Source organism: Cygnus olor, chromosome 1 (assembly GCF_009769625.2).
Source record: "Cygnus olor isolate bCygOlo1 chromosome 1, bCygOlo1.pri.v2, whole genome shotgun sequence".
NCBI lineage: Eukaryota > Metazoa > Chordata > Aves > Anseriformes > Anatidae > Cygnus > Cygnus olor.
This window is the reverse complement of record NC_049169.1, coordinates 184381312-184401881: the sequence shown is the minus strand read 5'-3', so window position 1 is coordinate 184401881 and position 20570 is coordinate 184381312. Positions and strand designations below refer to the sequence as shown.

The 20570-nt window shown below is 35.9% G+C and overlaps 1 protein-coding gene across 11 annotated transcripts in view; it reads left to right on the top strand.

The window, feature by feature from the left end:
* The window catches only part of NBEA (neurobeachin), a 514211-nt gene that overhangs the window by 445478 nt on the left and 48163 nt on the right, over nt 1-20570 (top strand). For all 11 annotated transcript variants that reach the window (XM_040543716.1, XM_040543666.1, XM_040543691.1 and 8 more), the window contains 2 exons: nt 9808-9960; nt 20222-20389. In XM_040543716.1, coding sequence (XP_040399650.1) covers nt 9808-9960; nt 20222-20389 — 321 coding nt within the window. The remainder of the gene's footprint in view (nt 1-9807; nt 9961-20221; nt 20390-20570) is intronic.

Here is a 20570-nt window from a genome sequence, read left to right as displayed (position 1 = left end):
GAAACAATCAAAGATTTTTGAAGTTGAGTGGACAAAAGGTGTTTTGTTTTTTACAGAAAAACAACTGAAACTGATCTAATTTAGATCACATAATCAGGAGATGGAGAAAAAGCCCAATAAATTGGTTCTTTCCTGCTGTTAACTCGATATTTGGCCCACTCCATAAAACACAGCAGAATTGGATTGACCTTAAAGTGTCATATTGTTATAGCTTGCCTAGCTCTGGGTTTGCATTGCCTGGGGCAATTAATAAAGCATTAATGACAAGACCCATTTAAAATGTTGGCTTTTCTGTACAGCTTTAGCTTTTACTTGACTGTGCCTGGGGGGTATTATGCAACAATACACATTAGATTAAAACAACTTCTACATGATATACAGAAACAGCCGGAGAGCAGGGTGATTTACTGTTGTTATTCCTTACCTATTGTTAAATACAGAAGGCTATTGTTTCGTGTACATGGAACCTGATCAGAAAGAAACCGAAATCTTATAATATTTTGAATGTTGTTGTCCATTTTTGATTCTCATTTTCTCGTAATAAGGTAGGCAAAAACTGCAGTATACCCATAATTGCTTTCTCTAACTTTATTTTTAAGGTAATATATATCTCTTCTATTTCAGTACTGCCACTCATACTAGGAAGTGCATAATGAAAGTCAGGGTCGCATTACCATTATATTTTTTATTTAACTTGACAAAAGAAGAAGTAAGTTTGTTGATTTAGTTTTATTCCAGACCTGTTTGCATAAATATTTTAGCAGTCTCAGAAGTGTATGTGGACAAACCATGTTATTCTTGTTCAGGTTCTAGTTAGAACAATGAATTGTAAATTATATTGTTGTCTTAATATATGGGAGAAAACGCTTTTTAAAGAAAAGAAATTAACCAAGCTCTCTTAAAACCCATTTCATACTTATTTATGCTCCTCTTGAAGTCAATAATGTTTTAAGTATTATTACTGGTACCTTTTTGACAAATAAATTAAAAAAAAAAAAGAATGAATAATAAAAAAAAAGAAAATATTTTCAAAACTTGTTGGAAGGAGTTCAAATTACTATCTACTTATTTGACATGCAGCAATTTCTTTGAATTCACATTGATGACATTCTTATTTTTCATTTACACTAAAATCTGGTTTTCCTAGTACTCCACTGGAATGGCCTCCTAGTAGTGGGGTTGAAATAACAGATAAGAGCCTTAAACTGAGGAATAACGGAAGACAGTTGGAAGTGACAGTAATCTTCTTTCCTGGTTTTAGTACACAGGAGGAGGGCAGTTAAATACATGAAGGCATAGCAAAAGATAAAGAAATATCTGTGGACAGACGGAGAGATTATATTCAAGTAGGGTGTGTAATTAGTGAAATGATTGTTCCTAAACTAGCAACCAAATGAGTTATCAGTAAAACGAGGAACTGAAATGTTTTTATGGAAAGACTAGGAGCCTTGTGAACCAAGTGGGGTAATTTAAACTACTGCTGCCAGATATTGCAAGGATGCAGGAATTATGGAGGAATTTTGTTGCAGTTAAAAAAATGTATCTTTATTTAAAAAAAAATGTTATTCAGATAGAACAATTATTTAAAAGTACTCAAAAACAGGTACTTGCCTTCAGAAAAGGAAGGCAAAAAAATGAAGATATGGTATAGCTATGTACTTTGATGTCATTAAATATAAAGAGTGGAGCTGTGGAAAGCTTGGATAAAATATTAACAGTTAAGGGTCAGAGTCTCATCGGGGGCAAGATTGTAAAATAATTTATTCTAGCATACATTTGGGATTCTGCTGTTGAGCCCCAGAGTCAGATTTAGTTATATATATACATTTCTGTTATGCCATTAGAAAAAGAAATACTACTTGGAACTAAGTCATTACAGAAAATCTAATATGGGAGGCACAGATGAGGTATGTTAGCCAATAAATGTTTTCTCCAGATAATCCCTGACCTGTCTGTTCAGGGATACTTTAGGGACTAAAGATGCTGTTTAAAATATGGTTTTGTTAATTAATGAAGATACAGGGCAGTTGAGTTTAGAAATTAACCTTGAGTTGATTTATTATGAGTTGGTTTAGCTTAAGATAAAAATAGACAAAAGCAGATTTGAAAATAAGCTAAATCATTTAAGGGCTGCTAAAGCAAATAGAAAAAGTTCATAAGCTGTCTAAATAAAATAAATAAATAAATAAATAAATAGAGGTAGAAAGGAAAAGAGATTTGTAGGTGTATTTAATAACAGCATTCAATACATCACATCATCAAATTAATTTATTATGTATTGATACAAATTCACTACTGGAATAAGTCTTCAGTACACTTCAGTAGCCTAAGTGGTATATGTAAATGTGTTTCTGTTTTGTGTTCAGTTTTAAGAAGGAAACTTGAAGATCAGCAGGACATCAGAAAGCTTACAAGGAGACCAAAGCTACATGCTTAGCATTATAGCAGCTGAAATATATCATGGCATCTAAATTCCAGCTGAAGGAGTTTGCTTAGTCTTTCATTTGTTTCATAGCTCTCATGTTCTTGGAGAACACAAGTTTTTCTTTTTTCCTCGTTTGATTTTTAATATGTATTCATGCTGTATAAAGCAAATCCTGAGTTCTTTCTCTGCTGAAGAACAGCTAGTGAAAGTGTATACCGAAACTGGAGGGAGCCATAAGAGCAGTATAAATATATTTAAGGAGTTGGATACAGGAAAAAAAGCCTGTATGTGTGGGATAATTAATGTCTAAGAGTGAAGACATGGTAACATAAATGCTATGAAACATGCAACTGTATGAAAGGGAGAAAATTGTTTGCCAGGGAACAAAGAGGCAAACCTTAAAGGAAAACCGAAAAATGCTTACTTTACCAACAGAGCATGAAAAGTTAAAGAGGAAGAGAGTATTCTCTAAATTTGAATATCCTCACAAAGCGAAGTGATAAAATCCTTATTTCTCAAGATTCTTAGAAGTGTAGACTGGTAAAACAGTGGAAAAACATTAGGGACAATCATGAATTGGCAAGAGGATGCATTAGTTGACCCTTTAGGCCCTTTCCATTTGTAGAGTCTGTGTTTCTTAACGATAAATCAAGAATGAGTATAGCAGCTAATTGTTGCTGTTGTTTGTTGCTTAAGATCTTAATGAAATGCGTTTCTCAATGCCATGACATCAGGGCCAACTTTTCCCTGAGGCCTCAGAGTTCATTCTGAAAAAGGACAGGAAACTGAACTATTATTAATATTACAAATACCCCATTTTTTTCAGATCAGTTGTGCTCCTACTTGGAATGCCTGGCAGGCTTCTTATGCATTTTAATCAAGTTTTCAGACATAGGAAAAGGTTTGAGGAGCCACCAAGAAACCCCCTCAAAATTCCTACCCATTTTCCCTCTCTTCTAAGCAGAGCAACCTCTGTCTTGCACAATTAAAGAACTTCAGCTCTGTGAGCGTGAAGCAACCAAACATTTATGTTCAGCTGTCTGATAGCATCTAATATTTATATAGTGGTCCTGTAAGTCAATGCTGTGCTAAAGAAAAGATGTGTAGAGCTTACATGTGAGTATAAAATCTTAAAGCATGCTCTCTGTCCAAGTGTTCCTCATATTTGTGTAGCTTCTTACTGGCTGCACACAAAACTGTACGTGTAGATCTTTGGCAGTGGCACAGGAGGTGGATCCCATGTGATATACATGCTGGAAATGGTTTTCCCACCCTAGAGATTTTGTTAGACTTTACAGAATACATGAGGTGTGTGGAATATGGACAGTGCATCAAAGTAGCAAACTTTCAAAAGTGTTAAGAACATCAAATGTTCATTATTCATGTATTCCTTGTCGTATATTTTAAATTCATCTGAGCTGCTTTAAGCACATTTAATCTCTGATCTCGCTAATCTCGTTAATTACTGTGGCACAGGTTATGAAATAATTTAAAACAGTGTGTGTAATGAATTAATCTGACATTTTTCAAAGCCATATATTGTAAGATGGCCTCTGTTTTTACTTTCAAGTGCCATATTAAATGAGTAGCCTTAATTCTTTATTAGCATATCTATTAAAATTGATTTTAAATTATTTTTTTAAGAAAAGTGAAATCTGTATTTTTTTATTTATTTTTTTTCCGCATGGGTTATTATGTAAGAAAGAGGACTAAGAAGTGCTGAAGTCACTTACAAAGTGGGTCAGTTTTAACTAGTAAATTGAGGTTTTAAGCATTGCAGACACTTCCCACAGCAGTGTTCTTCTGCAAAATGAGGATGTTTTAAAGAAAACTTCCAAAGCACACTTAAAGAATGCTGCATTAAAATTTAAAAAATAAATACTTGACATTTGCAAATGAATGTATATCTGTTTGGGAAGCTGCAGTTCTGTGGGTCAGTCCCCTTTTTCCACGAGTGAGTGTGTCCTCTCATATTCTCTCTCTCTTTCCCTCCTCCCTCCTTCTTTCTCTCTCTTTGCATATGTGGAGTCTCCTGTGGAACACAATTGTTTCACATTGAGATAAGGAAAGCAGGGCTGTGGCAGTAGTTTGATCAGTCTAAAAACAACCTATAATTTGCACTTATTGATACATCTTGAATTGTGACAAAAGGTATGCCACCTTTGACAAATGTAGCATGTGATATGTTATTGATCAGTGGATGATTTAAGATCTACTTAGGCAATTTTGTTAGCTACATTTGGGCTGGTTTGGTTCATTTTCAAAGAGACCTGTTCACCTATAGTGAACAGAATTAATACAGTGTGTGCTACGTGACAGTGGTAACACCCAGGGGAGAGCCTGGATAACGGTTTATTTTATTGTGTCTCCCTTTATCAACATCGACCTTCTCTCCAGTTAATCAGCACAAGCTGGATGAGGAATGAATGTTAGTGGAGTGACCTTTGAGGAAACAAGTCACCCGGAAATGACCATAACTTGGCCAGTCAGCTTTCACATTTTTTCCTTTCCAACCCCCCACCTCTCCAGTTTTTGGTAACACTGACTTCCACAGAACCCCCAGTTCAGGCACTAATCTTTCATAATGCCTCTCAAACTTGTTATATTACTTTTTGAATAGCGTGTTTAGAAGGTAGCTCTGACAAAATGTCATTAAGGTGCCTTAGTGTAAATTAATGCAGTTAATGGAGGTACTCATGACTGACTCATTGACCTAGTACTGGGCTCTTGTGGAATTAGTGGATGCCAGGGGATCAACCTTTTGGGAGGAAAAGAAAGAAAGAAAAAGAAATGGCAGCTTTAAAACCTTGAAGTGAATTATATTAGAAAAGTGAAAACGTCTGTGTTGGATTTGATTTCATTGGGAGGCCATAAAATGGTATACCCTTAGCAAAACATATTAAACAGAAACGTCAGATGTGATTCAAGTGGTATACAATTATGATAGTGTTAATAGTGGTCCTCTATCACTCCATGACATATTTTTAAAGTTTAATTTCTCAGCAGCTTGGATTTGTCACAAGCTTGTAAATTAGAACATGCATTTGGGTATGTTTTCTTATATGAAGACACAAGGCATATAATACTGTTAACTATACCTTGGGGTTTTAGTATAGCTATTAAAATAAACTAGAGATCACATTTACAGACAAGAAATGTCTGTTATAATATTCATTTTACCTTTTTTTACACCCCTCGGTAGCTTTACTGCATCGTTCTTCATCTGAGAAGAGCCAAGCATCTCAGGCAGTTTGAAAGGTGGTGACTATTAAATGATAGAAAGCTAACCTGTCTTATTACAAGTGTGAATGAAAGGGGAGCAGAGGAGGTTACCAGCTTGTGAAATGTCAAGGACAACTAGACAGAAATTACTGCAAATGGATTTAGATCACTAGAATCCCTATTTTTATTAACTCTTTGAACTCTAGATATTTATTGTGCTAAGAAATTACCCATGACAGGTCATGTAGTCTGAAAGATTTATTTAGATCCTTTGATACGTTTTGACAATCAAATAATAATAATAATAATAAAAATACTGAACTGTATCAGTTAATACAAAATTATATATCAGCTGAATGGTACACAATAACAACATGCATGTAAGTTGCTTAACTGGTCTATGAGTGTTTTTAATTTTTTTTTTTTTGTCCGATATTGGTCCTGTGTCTTAGTTCCGTTCATTCCCTCATTTTATGGCCACAAACTGATGTAACTTCTGAGGAAGTTTTTTTGCATGTTATTCTTGATGTTTTCCTTCATATTTTATTTTACACTGGCTGACTCAATGTTTGCAGTTTAGGAAGACAGTCGTTTGAGATTTGTCTTTCATGAAAATTTGTAGCTTGATGTAGAAACTTTACAGAAAAGAACAACTTTCTCAAAATCACGGTAGCTTCAAACAAACATGCCTTTGCACAGGCCTGGGTTTACGCTGACCTTTTACTACTCCAAAGGTAGTAAAATAAGTATATACTTATATAAATATATAATTAATATAATAAGTATATAATTAATATTATATTAAATATAATATATTTATAATTATAATAATAATTTACTACTCCAAAGGGTTGTCTGTATCTACCCATGTGTTTTATTAAAATATGAACTGAAACAACCCCACTTGTGAACCAAAGAAAACTCAGACTCTGGCTGAGAAAAATGTAAATAAGTTTTGAAAATAAGCCTAGCCTTTGCTAGTGTTATCTTTTCCTTCATTCTTCCAGCTTTCAGTGGCTTCTTGGTTAACACAGTTCTCCCTGGGCCCTGGTTGTCATCTTTCTGTCTCCACAGAGGTTCCCTCCTGTCTGCTCCCTGCCTTTCCCAGCAGCCTCCCAGCTCTGTCATTGCTCACCCTTCCTCTTTCTGCTTTCCCCAGTCTGTGCTCCCCCGGCTAAGCATGCTCAGGGGCTCTGGGAAAGGGAGTATTTGCCTTTCCATCCTCACTCAGCCCTTGCTGTCAGCAGCAGGTAGAAGATAATTTTTTTTTTTTTCATATTTGAAATTAATAAAGTGAAAATACACACAGAATAGATGAATGAAAGCAAATGATCTTTATATCACACTTCTCTAGGTTAGCTGTATTTTCTGTGCTTCCAAGTAGCTGAAGACACATTTTGAAGATATTTTGCAAAGATTGTCAGGTTATGGGATGCCACTTTTTTTTTTTTTTATTTTCAGTGGGCCCTTTTTATAGTATATGTTCATTCATTATCTGGAAATGAGAAAAGGATGGATTTAACTGAACTATTTTTAAGTGGTGTGGTTACGTAGTATAGTCGATAGTGAAGACAACAAAATTTAAGAGACATTCCAGACGATATCAAAGAAAACTGAGTGGTTAATGCAAAATATGGGAAATATGTAACTGGGAAAGGTCACATGCGACATTGTTTGCATCTGCAGTAAAGGTTCAATTTATGCTAAGTAGTATTCAAGTAAGCAAACATAATTGTAGGCTGCACTAGAAATAACATTGAAGAGACTGCTGAGACTATAACAGTGGCTTTATTTAAATTTTTTGCAATGCTATATTTAGATTAGTTACTCTGATAAAAAAAAAAAAAAAAGCAGATGTGTAACTGAAGTGATTAGGGTTCTAGAGAGTGCTATTTCAGGAGGATTTAGAAGTCTGGCATTGGTTAGTTTCCAGAATACAGGAATAAGACAGGTCAGGCTAAACATATACAATGCAATAAATCTTATGAAGAAAGTTAATCACATGCTTTCTATTTATTCTATTTCTATTTATGTTTGCTGCTATACCAGACAAGGGAACATTAAATTACACTGAAAGCAAATAGCAACAAAGATAAAATTTCTAAATGGAAATACCATAAAAAATATTCAGTGACTTTGATCTCTTTGTTTCAAGATACCACTGAAGTCAGAAGGTTAGGAGAATTCAATTAAACACTAGATGTGTCTCTGGGTAACTCTGCCTAAATCTTTTGTGCACGTTAGATGTAAAAATTCAGTTAGATCCTAGGATGTGTAAAACTGAAAAAGAAAAGTTGAGTTTACGTATCTTTGAAGGAATCATGAAGATGCTTGCTGTCTGAGATTACGGGTTAGCACATCACCATATTGTATTAAAAGAATAAAAAGTTAAAAAACAGTGGTGTTTCAAGCCTTCTATCCAAAATAGAAATGCACTTTATTTTAAAGTTATACTTTTTTTCACCACTAAATTCTGTTTCATTTGAATATTAATTTGAATATAGCTTTGAATAGGTAATATTTCAGCATTCTTAGGTCCTCTGGAATTTGACCTGTCTTTGAGGCTGTCATTTAGTGATTTGTAGCACATGTTGCTCTGTGGCCAGCTCTTAGTCCAAAATTAGTAGTAGAAAGCACTAGAAAGATTTGTGTCTAGTGTTCTCCAACTTTGAGGACTGTTCCTTCTTCTTTGAGCTCAGGGAACCTGAGAGTTAGTGAATCATGCTTAGGGGAAAAGTTTGCTTTTAGAACCCTGAAAACCATTAGAGGTATACAATCAAATTTAAGATTGACAGTAAAATAATCTGTTTTCTTTTAACCTTACAGGATATTCAGGATTGTTTTCTGTTTTGCTTGGCTCTGGTTGCTCTTTTAGTATTTACCACATCAAATATTTTTAAACATTTTTGGCTTTTTGAAATTGCATTTTGTAATGAGCTATTCAAACTCAAACTTGTCGCATTTGGCTACTGGTTAGATATTGATTGGCAATGCATTTTAGTCTCATCTGAATTCAGATTGTTTGTAGTGTATTAAAATGATGTGAAGAAGACAAGTGAATTGCCTCCCCCAAAATACTTAAATTGAACATAAATATTCATATAAATATATGTTTTTAATGAGTAAACTTGAAAGGACCATCTATGCTTCAACTGTTCTATTCTCTATGGAGTTGCAGATCAGATTTAATTAGATAAGTTAGTGTCTGCAGTGATTTTTTTTTACGCTCTGCATGTCTGCAGCCTTGAAAGGACCACAAAGAGGTTCAGGTTTCTGGTGCTGTGTCATCAGTTTTGATCATGTTACACAACTGAATACTATAGTGCTTTTAACAATGGAATTTAGAGAATTTAATCCATGCCTGGATATTAGAAAAGAGATAGTGGAGTTCAAAGCTTTTTTCTTTTGCATTTTTTTTCAGTTCAATACTTTCTGCTAAAATAATAGACAGCAACATACGGAGATATTTATTATGTCAAAATGCATTTCTATTTAGCTATCTGGAAATTGGGAAAAACTTCTCACTCTAACTTACCTTAACTAGTATATTAATACACCGCAGATTATTTAAGCTACTCAGTCATTGAATTTTGACAGTTTAAATATCATACATTTACGCTTTAAGAACATCCACTGTAGTGATATTTTTCTCTCCATGTATTTTTGAATCTTTATTACAGTAGAAATGTTCATGTACCCAGAATTTACTCCCTTATATACGTAATCAAATTGCCACCTCTTCTTATGCATTAAAGTATATAAATAAAATCAATACAGTGTTTTATCAGCAACTTTTTCCCCCTTTTTAAATAGTATAGTTAAATGCTGATTAAAACATCCCATTCATTTATAGTACTGTATAGGATCACCATACATTTTCTTGTATGCATTATTCTGAAGAGGTCTCCTTCATTGATTTGCTTTGCTTTTCCAAACTTTTGCTTTTTATGACAATAGATATGGGAAAACAAAGAATATTGCTTTATGAAAAATTTCTGAAGTACAAGAAAACAGATCGTAAAAATTCTTAAATATATGCACAGAAACATATGCAAAATAGGAGTGCTTTCATGGGTACTACAACAGAACCTGATTCCAGCAGCACCATTTAGCATCTCTCTATAAATGTAAGGTCTCATTTTGTGTTTTCTCCTTCCTAGGAGTTAATTCCAGAGTTTTACTACTTACCAGAGATGTTCGTCAACAGCAATGGCTATAATCTAGGAATCAGAGAAGATGAAGTTGTTGTAAATGATGTTGAGCTTCCCCCTTGGGCCAAGAAGCCTGAAGACTTTGTACGCATCAACAGGATGGTAAGCAGCACTTTAATTTAGCCTGAGTTAGGACTTCTCTGTTTTAACAAGCTAACCTGCTGCTGCTTTTTCATATCTTTAGAACTAGGTGTAAATAAATAAAATAGAAAGTGAAAGAAAATTTGCATTCTGTCTTACTTGATGGAACCCTTTATCTTACAATAAAATTGTGTTTTTACTCTCTCATGAGAAGGCATCAGGTGGGTGTGAGTTGGACGCTGCGGGACAGCATGAAAAAATTAACTCTGTTTCTCTCCACTGCCTTCTACATGAAAAAAATAAAAAGTTGTTATAAATGATGATGTATTGCAAGAAATATTATGTTTCTTACTCATTGGAAGCTATGTACTTCCCATTCATCAGAGATGAACTGGAAGTGTAGAGATACAAACATTAGCCAACGACTGCAGTCTCTGAAAAAATTTTGCAAAAGAAATGCTCTGATGTAAATCATTATGAAGTCTGCAGAATTTTAGCATGAAAAAACATTTATCTGTATTGGTAGTTGGGTTTCGTGTGTGTGTGTGTGTGTTTTGTTTGGTTGGTTGGTTTTGGTTTTGTTTTTTTTGCCTTTACTTTACAGATAATGATTTCCATTAATGATAGAATTAATATGTAAGTATGCTTATAGTCATTTTTAGGAAAAACAAGGTATATTCTAATGTCTAGGCCAGTAATAGTTCAATTTATGATTGTATTTTTGAAATGGATCTTCCTTAAAATGTGTCTTATCTATGTTACTTTAACAGTCTTTGAAGCTATGGGTTTCCATACAGTTGCAGAGCCATTCAGCTTGTGCATTATTCCCTACAGTGCTTTTGTGGTAATACTGGATGTCTAGCAATGTTGTTTTTCTTATGATCACTTTGGCAATTTAATTTCAAGAAATGTGTATTTAAAGAAAATTGTTCTTCAGGGGTTGGTGGAAAAATAGACATACGAAGTTCAAAAGAATAGAGGAATATTATAAAAACAAACTTATTCCTAGATGTGTGTGATTTAGAAGTGTCTGTTTGGAACAGTAAATGATTTGACATATGTACAGCAGTCTCCTAAGGAAGTGATGGCAGCCTCGTCACTTGAGGCTTATGAAAAGCACTAAACAAAGCATGAGAAATGTGTTCCAGGGAGTAGTCCATCGTTGGCAGGAAGAAGCTGAACAACATTTTCCTTCTTTTTCTTGGCTGCTTTCTCTTATAGATGCATATTTTGTAACATGTTTTCAAAAGCAAGTAATTGTCACAGCTGGTGGCAATAAATTCAAGTGCAGTTTTACCAGGAAAAAAAAAAAAAAGGAAAAAAAAAGGTGTGGACTAAAAGGATCACTACCCTTTATTTCCATTCTCAAGCGTGGTACACGCAGTTACAGGTGAGCATCTCCAGGGTGCCCATGTCACTTCACAGAGCCCTTTTTCTGGGTTGTGGTTGTGCTGAAACCTGAGCTGGACGCAGGAGTAATTACACTGAAGTTGACCAGAGGTTTAGTTTTGACATCTGTAAGAACAGAAGCTTGATACCTTAGTGGCAGAGGATAAACAAACTGCCATCTTTGGGGAAATAAAATGAGAGATGCATATTGATTAATTCCTTTGGGGAAATTTTATAAAGAATGTTCCTTTTTATATCCTAGATTGTGCTTCTCCATCTTTCCACAAAGATGGAAGGATAAAAGATGCTATGTGATAAGAGATCACTTGAAGAAAATCTTTAGCTTTAGTATGTTTGATTTCTGTTGTGCAATTTCTCCTTTTTAGAAAATAGCTTAGGAGTTCTCTATACAAAACTTTTGTTCTGGGATATTTATGGCTGTTGAAGAAAACAGATGCTTATGTGAATTTAAAGTACAGCATTTATGCCCCTTCATGACTATAACTTCAATAAGGGCTGGTAGTTAAAAGCTGGAAATACTTCTTAAGTATTAAGCTGTAATAGCACTAATGACTGATTCCATATGTGTGTAAGTACGATAAAACTGCCATGAGTCGGATGAGCTGGTGTTAAGATTGTAGCATTTGAATTACAGGCTTCAACTAATAGAGAAATTTTCCAATTTCTAAAATCAGAAATGATCTCATTTATGTATCACACACTTCCCCCCCTGTCCCCACAGATGTGAGTATCATGCCATTATTACACAGTTTCACCTGGAGGCATCGTCTGTGTGGCCTTTCTTCATCCCAGCATCTACTTTTAGCAAGAGCGTGATCAATAGTTGAAGTTCAGTTCTACACAGATACATACTGTCTTGAAGTGAGCAGCTTGATGAAGTTTACAAATGACAATAAAGTTGGAAATTGCTTAGAAAACAGGAGAAAGAGGCATAGATTTATTTGAATTAGATGCAGAAAATACATGGGAAATCACCTTGGGAGGAAAGAATTAAAGATATTCAATAGGAAGCAGAAGTTTGGAAACAAAAATAGTACCAAAAGAGAGCAGCAGCAAGGGAAGGGTGTTAATGAACATCAATTAGATTAGATATCACTGTAATTCTATACAACACCAGGTAGGATCCAATGTATTTGGATGCCATCTACGGAGAATTGTTGCATCACAGCGGATGTATAGAGTTGTACCTGCCTATGGGCCTTCTGAGACTGCACCTGGAATATTGGATTCACTTCTGGGTGACTAGATGACAAAAGAAGTATTTGCATTTGGAAGCAGTTCAGAGGATAGAAACAATGTGAATAACTTCAGGATGTTAAAATAGCCCTGTATATGCATAGTTCTTTGTAAAGCTTATTACAAAGTAGCAAGTAGATAAAGTAGGATAATCCCCTTCATGAAAAATGCAGAAAATATGTGTAGAAAGAAGTCACAATTACATTTTGAAAGATAAAACATGTAATAATTTTTCAGAAAAAAAAAAAAAAAAAAAAGTCCTCACAGGGTTTTAGTGCATAGGGCAAACAGACTGTATACTTTCATTTTGGTCACTAAAAACAGACAGGTCAAAGTAGGGAACAATTATAAAAAAATTGGAAAGTTTGACATTCCCTACGTAACATCAGAGTCCTTGTTTTGAGCTGGTCAGCAGATGTATTATTCAGTTAGGTCATCCCCAGGCCAAGCTCTGGCTGTTACACAAGAATCTATCTCCAGAAAAAAAGCTAGCCCGGGTGTGGTGCTGACGTGTAAAACACAGCAAGCTTGTGCAAGTCTGGAATTTCTACAGCAGCTTTGCAAAGCGAGTAGAGTGCAGGTTTACAGGAAATCCACAGAAAATTGAAGAATATTTCAAGTAAGTGTTATTCTGATCCCTTGTCCAATGAAGTCAGTAGTAGTCATTTCATTACACTGGAAAGGATCCTATGTGGTACTGTGTCACGTAGAGTAGGAACTCCTTTTTCCTTAGCTGACAGTATTTTAATCTGTTCATACATATTTTTTGCTTGCTGACAGCATATATAAAGCATAATTTTATGTGGGTATAAATACAAATCTTTTTATAAGGCCTACTTGCTCATTTTCTTTTAGTAACAGCAATAATTTCAACATTTCATTTTAAGGCTTACCAAAGCAAGCAGAGAACAGCCTAGCAAACACCACAGAGACAGTGACGTGAAAGGACATATATTAACCAATTGATTAACAAGCTTTACTAAAATTCTGTTCAGATTAATAAATGGAAGGTAGGTTTGGGGTGTTTTATTCAATTTTTCAGTCAGGTGTTACACATTTCTAACTAAACACAGAAATAGAAGTGGAAATTGATTTCCATCAAAGGAGATGCCTTTAAGCTTTGGAAAATTAGACTAGTTATAAACATTGGAAAAGACAGTCCCGTTATGTTTAAGACCTACTGCAGCAGATTCTAAAGCACTCAGTGTATACGTCAGGGATTGTTGTAGCAGTTTTATTTATCCATACAAAGCTAGACTGATTACTACAGACATACTCATGAAACATTAATAAAGCACTATGTTCAATGCTAACATGATTATGGTCTGACCTCAGTGATGGCACAAAGGACAGAGGCAGAAAGTGTGCCTGATAACATTACCCTAATGCTGGGCTCATCAATCATAATCTCCCAGTTTACCAGGAAAAAAAAAAAAAAGGAAAAAAAAAAAAAGCACACATAAAACCTTCCACAGATGTGCATCTGTAGTCCTGCTCAGCTTCTCAATCCCCACAGACTTGGAGCAGTCCTGAGAGCCAGAAATAGAGCATATTCAGTCAGTAAGTCAAGCATGTTAAATCAAGGCGGGGAACACCACTGTGAAACACTGAAGCGGAGCTTTTATAATAACTGTTCTTTAGTTTGGAAACAAAAGATGCAATATTGTGTAATTCAAAGTTAATTATAATGATATTTTCATTATGAGTTAAGCACATATTAAATTACAAATTACAGTGTTCAGTAAAATGCATTCACATAAATTATTTTTTGAAAGCCTAAATGGTGTCCTGTTTTTGTTATACATATTTTGTTCCTATTACATAACTGTTACTAAGATTGAATTTTCTTTCTGTCTTTGAAATGATTTATTTACACTCTTCTGCTGCCAATTACATTTTTGTACAGTTCCCTGGCTATTGAGAAGCATGCATAGTATTTCATAATTAAAAAGCTTCTTGAATAGTCATTAGATACTTCTATTATGAAATCTCTGTTCTGCGAGGATCTGGAAGATTTATCTTTTCTGCTCACCATTCAGCAGCAGCTGACATTCCTTTCTTAGCAGATAAGCAGTAGATAAGATTTTGTATTATTTCATCACTAGTAGCTTGTTTGATTTTTTTGTGTGTATAGCCAAGGTTTGTCCTTAATACAATTAAACTCATTCAGCTCACAGGGGTTTCAACCAAACTGGGAAATCACTGGGATTTTTTTTTTTTTTTGAAACTTTGTATATCACTGAAGAATCTATTTAAATGTCAAAGCTGCACACGTAAAGGATGTTTCTGTGCAAACATCCCTTAATAACCCAAATATGTACAATGCTCTTCAGTCTCACTTTTATTAAAAGAGTACTTTGCTTAAACAAAGAGAACTAATTCCAGATATCAGTATTTCCTTTTTACTCTTATAATCAGATTAGAAAGAGTTTACTCTTATAATCAGTACAAGAAATGCTACATGAGTAAAAGAAATATTAGGCTGAGAGAATCTGTACATTCAGTGCTTTTCTCTTCTCAGGACACAAAAATACCTGGCTAAATGCAAAATGCCCATGTGCCAGATAGGTGTTGGAATAGCTTACTCTATAAATATAAATTTATTTATAATAAATGTAGAACTCCAGATACTTTACACAACACATGGTTTGAATAAAAATAAAAAATAGTGTCTCCTACTGGAATCTCTATAAAACATCATTATAACTCCAAATTAGGATGATAGAAGAGGAAACTGTGCTGCCTTCGTACTGCACAAAGCTCGGAATTTAAGGGGGAGAAATTTAGTGTAAGTACAATTACCTAGGTTTCTTAAGCCAGACATCTAGTGGAAAGTGTAGATGTTCAGATGTTCCTGGTTTAATGTTATGGAGGAGTGATTTATGAAATTCCTACATTTGCCCAGAATTGAAATTGAAAATAGCTGTAGAACTTGATCTCACTAAGCAGTAACTTGGCTAATATTTACTTTATTTAGCTTATACATAAGCATCAACTCACTAATTTATATTTGTATTTTACAACAGTTACAGGTCAGATTTTCAGCCTGTGGAACATGTGTGCATATACTTGCATGCAAACACATAAGAAACACAGTACCTTTACTTCAAAATATTTATCTTTATCTCACAACATTTTTCTATTGTCAATTATAATAGAAAACAAAAAAAAAGGATATCAGCTTATTTCTGTTTAACAGGTGAGAATCTTTTTAAAGGACAAAAATAATGCTATATCATTATTAATATATATGTGGTATCAGTAATACACATATATAATATACCATAGAAAATACTATTCTGTACTATATAGAATCACATAGAATCACAGAATCATATAATATCCTGAGTTGGAAGGGATTTACGAGGACCATCAAGTGCAACTCATGGCTCCACACAGGACTAACTAAAATCATCACAGAATGGCTGAGATTGGAGGGCTCCTCTGAAGGCCCCTGGTGCCACCCCTGCCCAAGCAGGGACACCCAGAGCAGGCTGCCAAGGACCACATCCAGGCGGCTTTTGGAGATCCCCAAGGAGGAGTCCCCACAGCCTCCCTGGGCAGCCTGTGCCAGGGCTCCGTCACCCGCCCAGCACAGGAGTGCTGCCTGGTGCTCAGAGGGAGCTTCTTGGGTGCCCAGCTGTGCCCATTGCCTCCTGTCCTGGCACTGGGCACCACTGAGCAGAGCCTGGCCCCATCCTTTCTGCACCTTCCCTTCAGGGGTTTAGGGACATGGATGAGATTCCTCTGAGCCTCCTCTTCTCCAGGCTGAGCAGTCCCAGGTCTCCCAGCGTCTTCTTACAGGAGATGCCCCAGTCCCTTCACCATCTTGGTTGCCCTACATTGGACTCTTTCCAGTATGCCCAGGTCTCTTTTGCATGTGGGAGCCCAGAACTGGACACAGCACTCCAGGTGCAGCCTTACCAACACAGAGCAGAGAGGAAGGATCTCTCTTGACCTATTGATTATACTTTGCCTAATGTAGCCAAGAATACCATTAGCCTTCTTAGCAGCAAGGGCACAGTGATGACTCATATTCACCAGGACATATATAATTATATAAGTAATAATTATTATTTTTCTTTTTTGATTGTTTGTTTAGTCATATTTCAGATTGAAGGTATGCTCACAAAATTAATGTCCCCAGTATATTTTAAAGCCACAATCTTCTTGAATACCATCTTCTGTAGGGCCATCAACAGCTTATCTTAAAGATTTTTTTTTTTCTGCATGTTGTTACTATTGTACCTACAAATTATATTTACACAAAAATTCTCTCACCCTATTCCCCACTGAGCATTGCATATTCATGAGAAACCAAACCATGTACTGTTGACAGTGACGCACTCATAAATTTTCAGGAGGGACCTGTGTGGAGGGGCAGCAGCCCGTCTCTGCCAAAATCCCCATCGCAGTAGTCCTCCACCACAGAGACTGGCAGGTATTCCCCTTGCCAGACCAAACATCCTCACAGCCTCCCCTTTGGGCTTCACCCCTTACAAACTTCCCCAAATCCTGTGTTGCATTTCATCATACAAACCTTTAAAGCATTAGACCTCTAAACATAGTACAATAAATCTGCTTAAAGCAGAAGACAGGACACGCTGCAATGGAAAAGTAGCTCATTTATGTAGTAAGTTATTAAAGAACAGTTCATCCATGTGAAATAGAAGTTCTTCAGACCTGCCAGGGTCACTGAGACCTTCTCGGGAATGACAAGCTGCTGAGTAGGGGCCGGTCATGCAATCTGAACCTGCCTCAGGGAAACATAACTTAGGCATTCAGTTCTCCTAACTACTATGTGGGAGAGGATGTTAGAAAAGATAATGGGTGAAATATGCTGATTTGACCCAAGCATGTTTTTTTTCAAATTTACTGTCCAACCTTTAAATAGTCTACTTTTATCTGAAAGTTTTGACAGTTCCCTAAAATGTTCTGCATACTCTAGAAATAAAGATGCTATTTTTGACCAAAGCAAATGCCTAACATTTCCTTTCCATGAAGTACTTTTTAATAAATAAATAATAGATATTGCTGCAAATGAACATTATAAATATGCAAAGTTTGGAGGAGAAAGAGAACAGTTGGTCTGCTTATTGTAAGTTGGTCAGAGATGGATGCTGGAATGGATGGATACAGCAGGCTTTAAATTCTGTTTTAAATTTTCTTACGTACAAAGGAACATTAAAAATTGAGCATTTAAAATTTAGGAAGTGCTTTATTTATGATTGCCATCGCATGTGTAATTTTATCCTTGCATGCTATCATCCTGCATACTAAATGAGGTAAAAGTCCTATGAAAAATATTATATGAGATCGTGCAGTAACTAACTATATCATGTTGCATACATGCAATAAAATATAATCACAGATCTGGCATTTCTAATTATTTATGGGGTGACACACTTTGAAACCAAATACTATTAGTCTAATAATATTTAGTGTTAAATAGTATTAACGCTATTTAAATAATATTAGTCACAATTTGCATGTGATAGCCTCTGATTTTGAAAAGGGAACAACACATTTTTATACATTTCTCTGTAACATTTGTTTGTAGTTTCTTATACAGTCCTGAACGTCAGCCCTTGAAAACTGAGTTCCATGTCAGCTATTAAGCCTCAGCCTTCCCATCGATTTTCCTCAGAAATAACATTCACTGATTTTGACAGAAAAGAGTCCAGATTTCCACCATGCCATAGAGAGTTCCTCTTCCACGTGGAGCATTAGTGGGAACATCTGAGGAATGATTGCATGGTTATCTGGGGAGGCAGACACGGCTGGTTTTCTCTGCTGGCTGCTGTTCCTGCCTGTGGGGTGGTGGGCAGGGGGCTGCTGCTGGTGGGCAGTGTGTGACATGGTACTCTAGTGTCTGGTGATTATTACTTATTCAAGTTGCTTCCTTTTGATGTAAATTAATACAATGAAAATACATTTTTACAAAGTTTATCTCCCTATGAAATTTAAACTTTCCTGGGGCAGACATGAAACCTTGTCCTAGGTGGAAAGTGTTTCCACTGAGTAGTGGCACTGTGCTAGAAACAATTGAGGAATTAGGATTTCTCAGGAGAGAAACCAAAGCAAGACAAAGAAAAAAAAAAAAAAAAAAAACAAAATAACACAAAAAAACACCAAAAGTCACAATCTGAGAATTAAAAGTATTGGATAATGTAACATAGAGGGTTCCTGCCAGCTCTACCTGTTGTGTGTAGTCAGTAACAGTAAGCCTGATATGTATGTTTACGTAACACATTGTATTAAAGCTAATATTTATTTATTTATTTATTTTTAAGACAGAGATAGACTCTCTTCAGTGGTGCCCAGTGCCAGGACAGGAGGCAATGGGCACAGCTGGGCACCCAAGAAGCTCCCTCTGAGCACCAGGCAGCACTCCTGTGCTGGGCGGGTGACGGAGCCCTGGCACAGGCTGCCCAGAGAGGCTGTGGGGAATCCTCCTTGGGGATCTCCAAAAGCCGCCTGGATGTGGTCCTGGGCAGCCTGCTCTGGGTGTCCCTGCTTGGGTAGGGGTGGCACCAGAGGCCTCCAGAGGAGCCTTCCAACCTCCACCATTCTGTGATTCTGTACTTCATTTTCTTCTAACTGTATAATTAAAAGTTAGTTCCCAGAGCTAGGAACTGAACCTCACCTGCTCTGATCAAAGAGAACAAGGTATACAACAGTGTACAAAGGCAGGACTGTGGTGTATTTTGGGCAAAGACACATATAAAAACTTTGTTAATGGAACAAAAATCTTTTTACTACCAGTTATTGTTTATCAGACCTTCTCTGAAGGTAGTGTTGGGAATGAAGGAATGAGTGTACCAGCATGGCATATTAAATAAATTCTCAGTCAGCTAGTCTGGTAGAGGGGTAAGGAGAAGCTGTATAATGCATTCAGACTTGAAAGCTCCAGTTCAGGCAGCAGTATCTGCTAAGGATGCCAATAATGTCTGATAAAGGTATGTTAATTGCATCAGACTCAACGGTAAGGCTGTCATCAATTTCCTCTGTCTAATATTAATCTCTTTCCATATGCTGAGCAACGGAGTGGCAATCCTTGAAGCCATTTTTAAACTAGCTAGTCATGGCCTGTCTTTTCCCCGGTGAGACAACCTCGTATCAGAAATGAGTGTGAAAAATGCTCCTCTCCTTTGAGAAATTAGTCACAATTCACACAACGAGTTCAGAACGTCATTTTGCCGATACAGCTTTTTAATCCTCAAGTTTCCATTTTAGATATAAAGATAATTAGAACTAGTTGGAAAATGAGCTGGGAGATTGGGTTTATGAAATTGTTTTCCTACTTTCATCAGTTTCTCTGGACAAATTAGCTGACTTATTTGACAAGCCCCAAAATTAATAATTAAAACCCTTGCAGCTAGAAGAAAGCCAGTAGCTGAGAAGAAAATTAGCTTGATATAAAGCTGAATGAAAGAAGAATATTTTTTTAGCTTTTCTCTCATGATATAATTCTGGTTTTTAATATTTGAAGGATTTCAAATATACCGAATAAGCCTGAACAGGAAATGTAATGATACCTATTATGTTTCTTCAGTTAACAAGACATGGTAAGGCATAACTTAAGCATGAAACTGCAGGATGGAATTTACCTCCTAACTCTAAATTTCACTTACAGGCTCTGGAAAGTGAGTTTGTGTCATGTCAACTTCATCAGTGGATTGACCTTATATTTGGCTACAAGCAACGAGGACCAGAAGCAGTGCGTGCGCTCAATGTTTTCCACTACCTAACATATGAAGGCTCTGTGAACCTGGACAGTATCACTGATCCTGTCCTCAGGGAGGTAGGTGTTTCTGCCATTTCATTCTAAAAACTGCTGTCATCTCACAAGAAATGGTACTTTTTCCATCTTTCACTGCTGCAGAAAATTGTGGGCCCTAGGTGACTTCTGAAGCAAGTATTAATAAGCTAGCAATAAAACAGATGTCCCAAAGTATTTTGTTTGCTTGGAATTACTAATATAT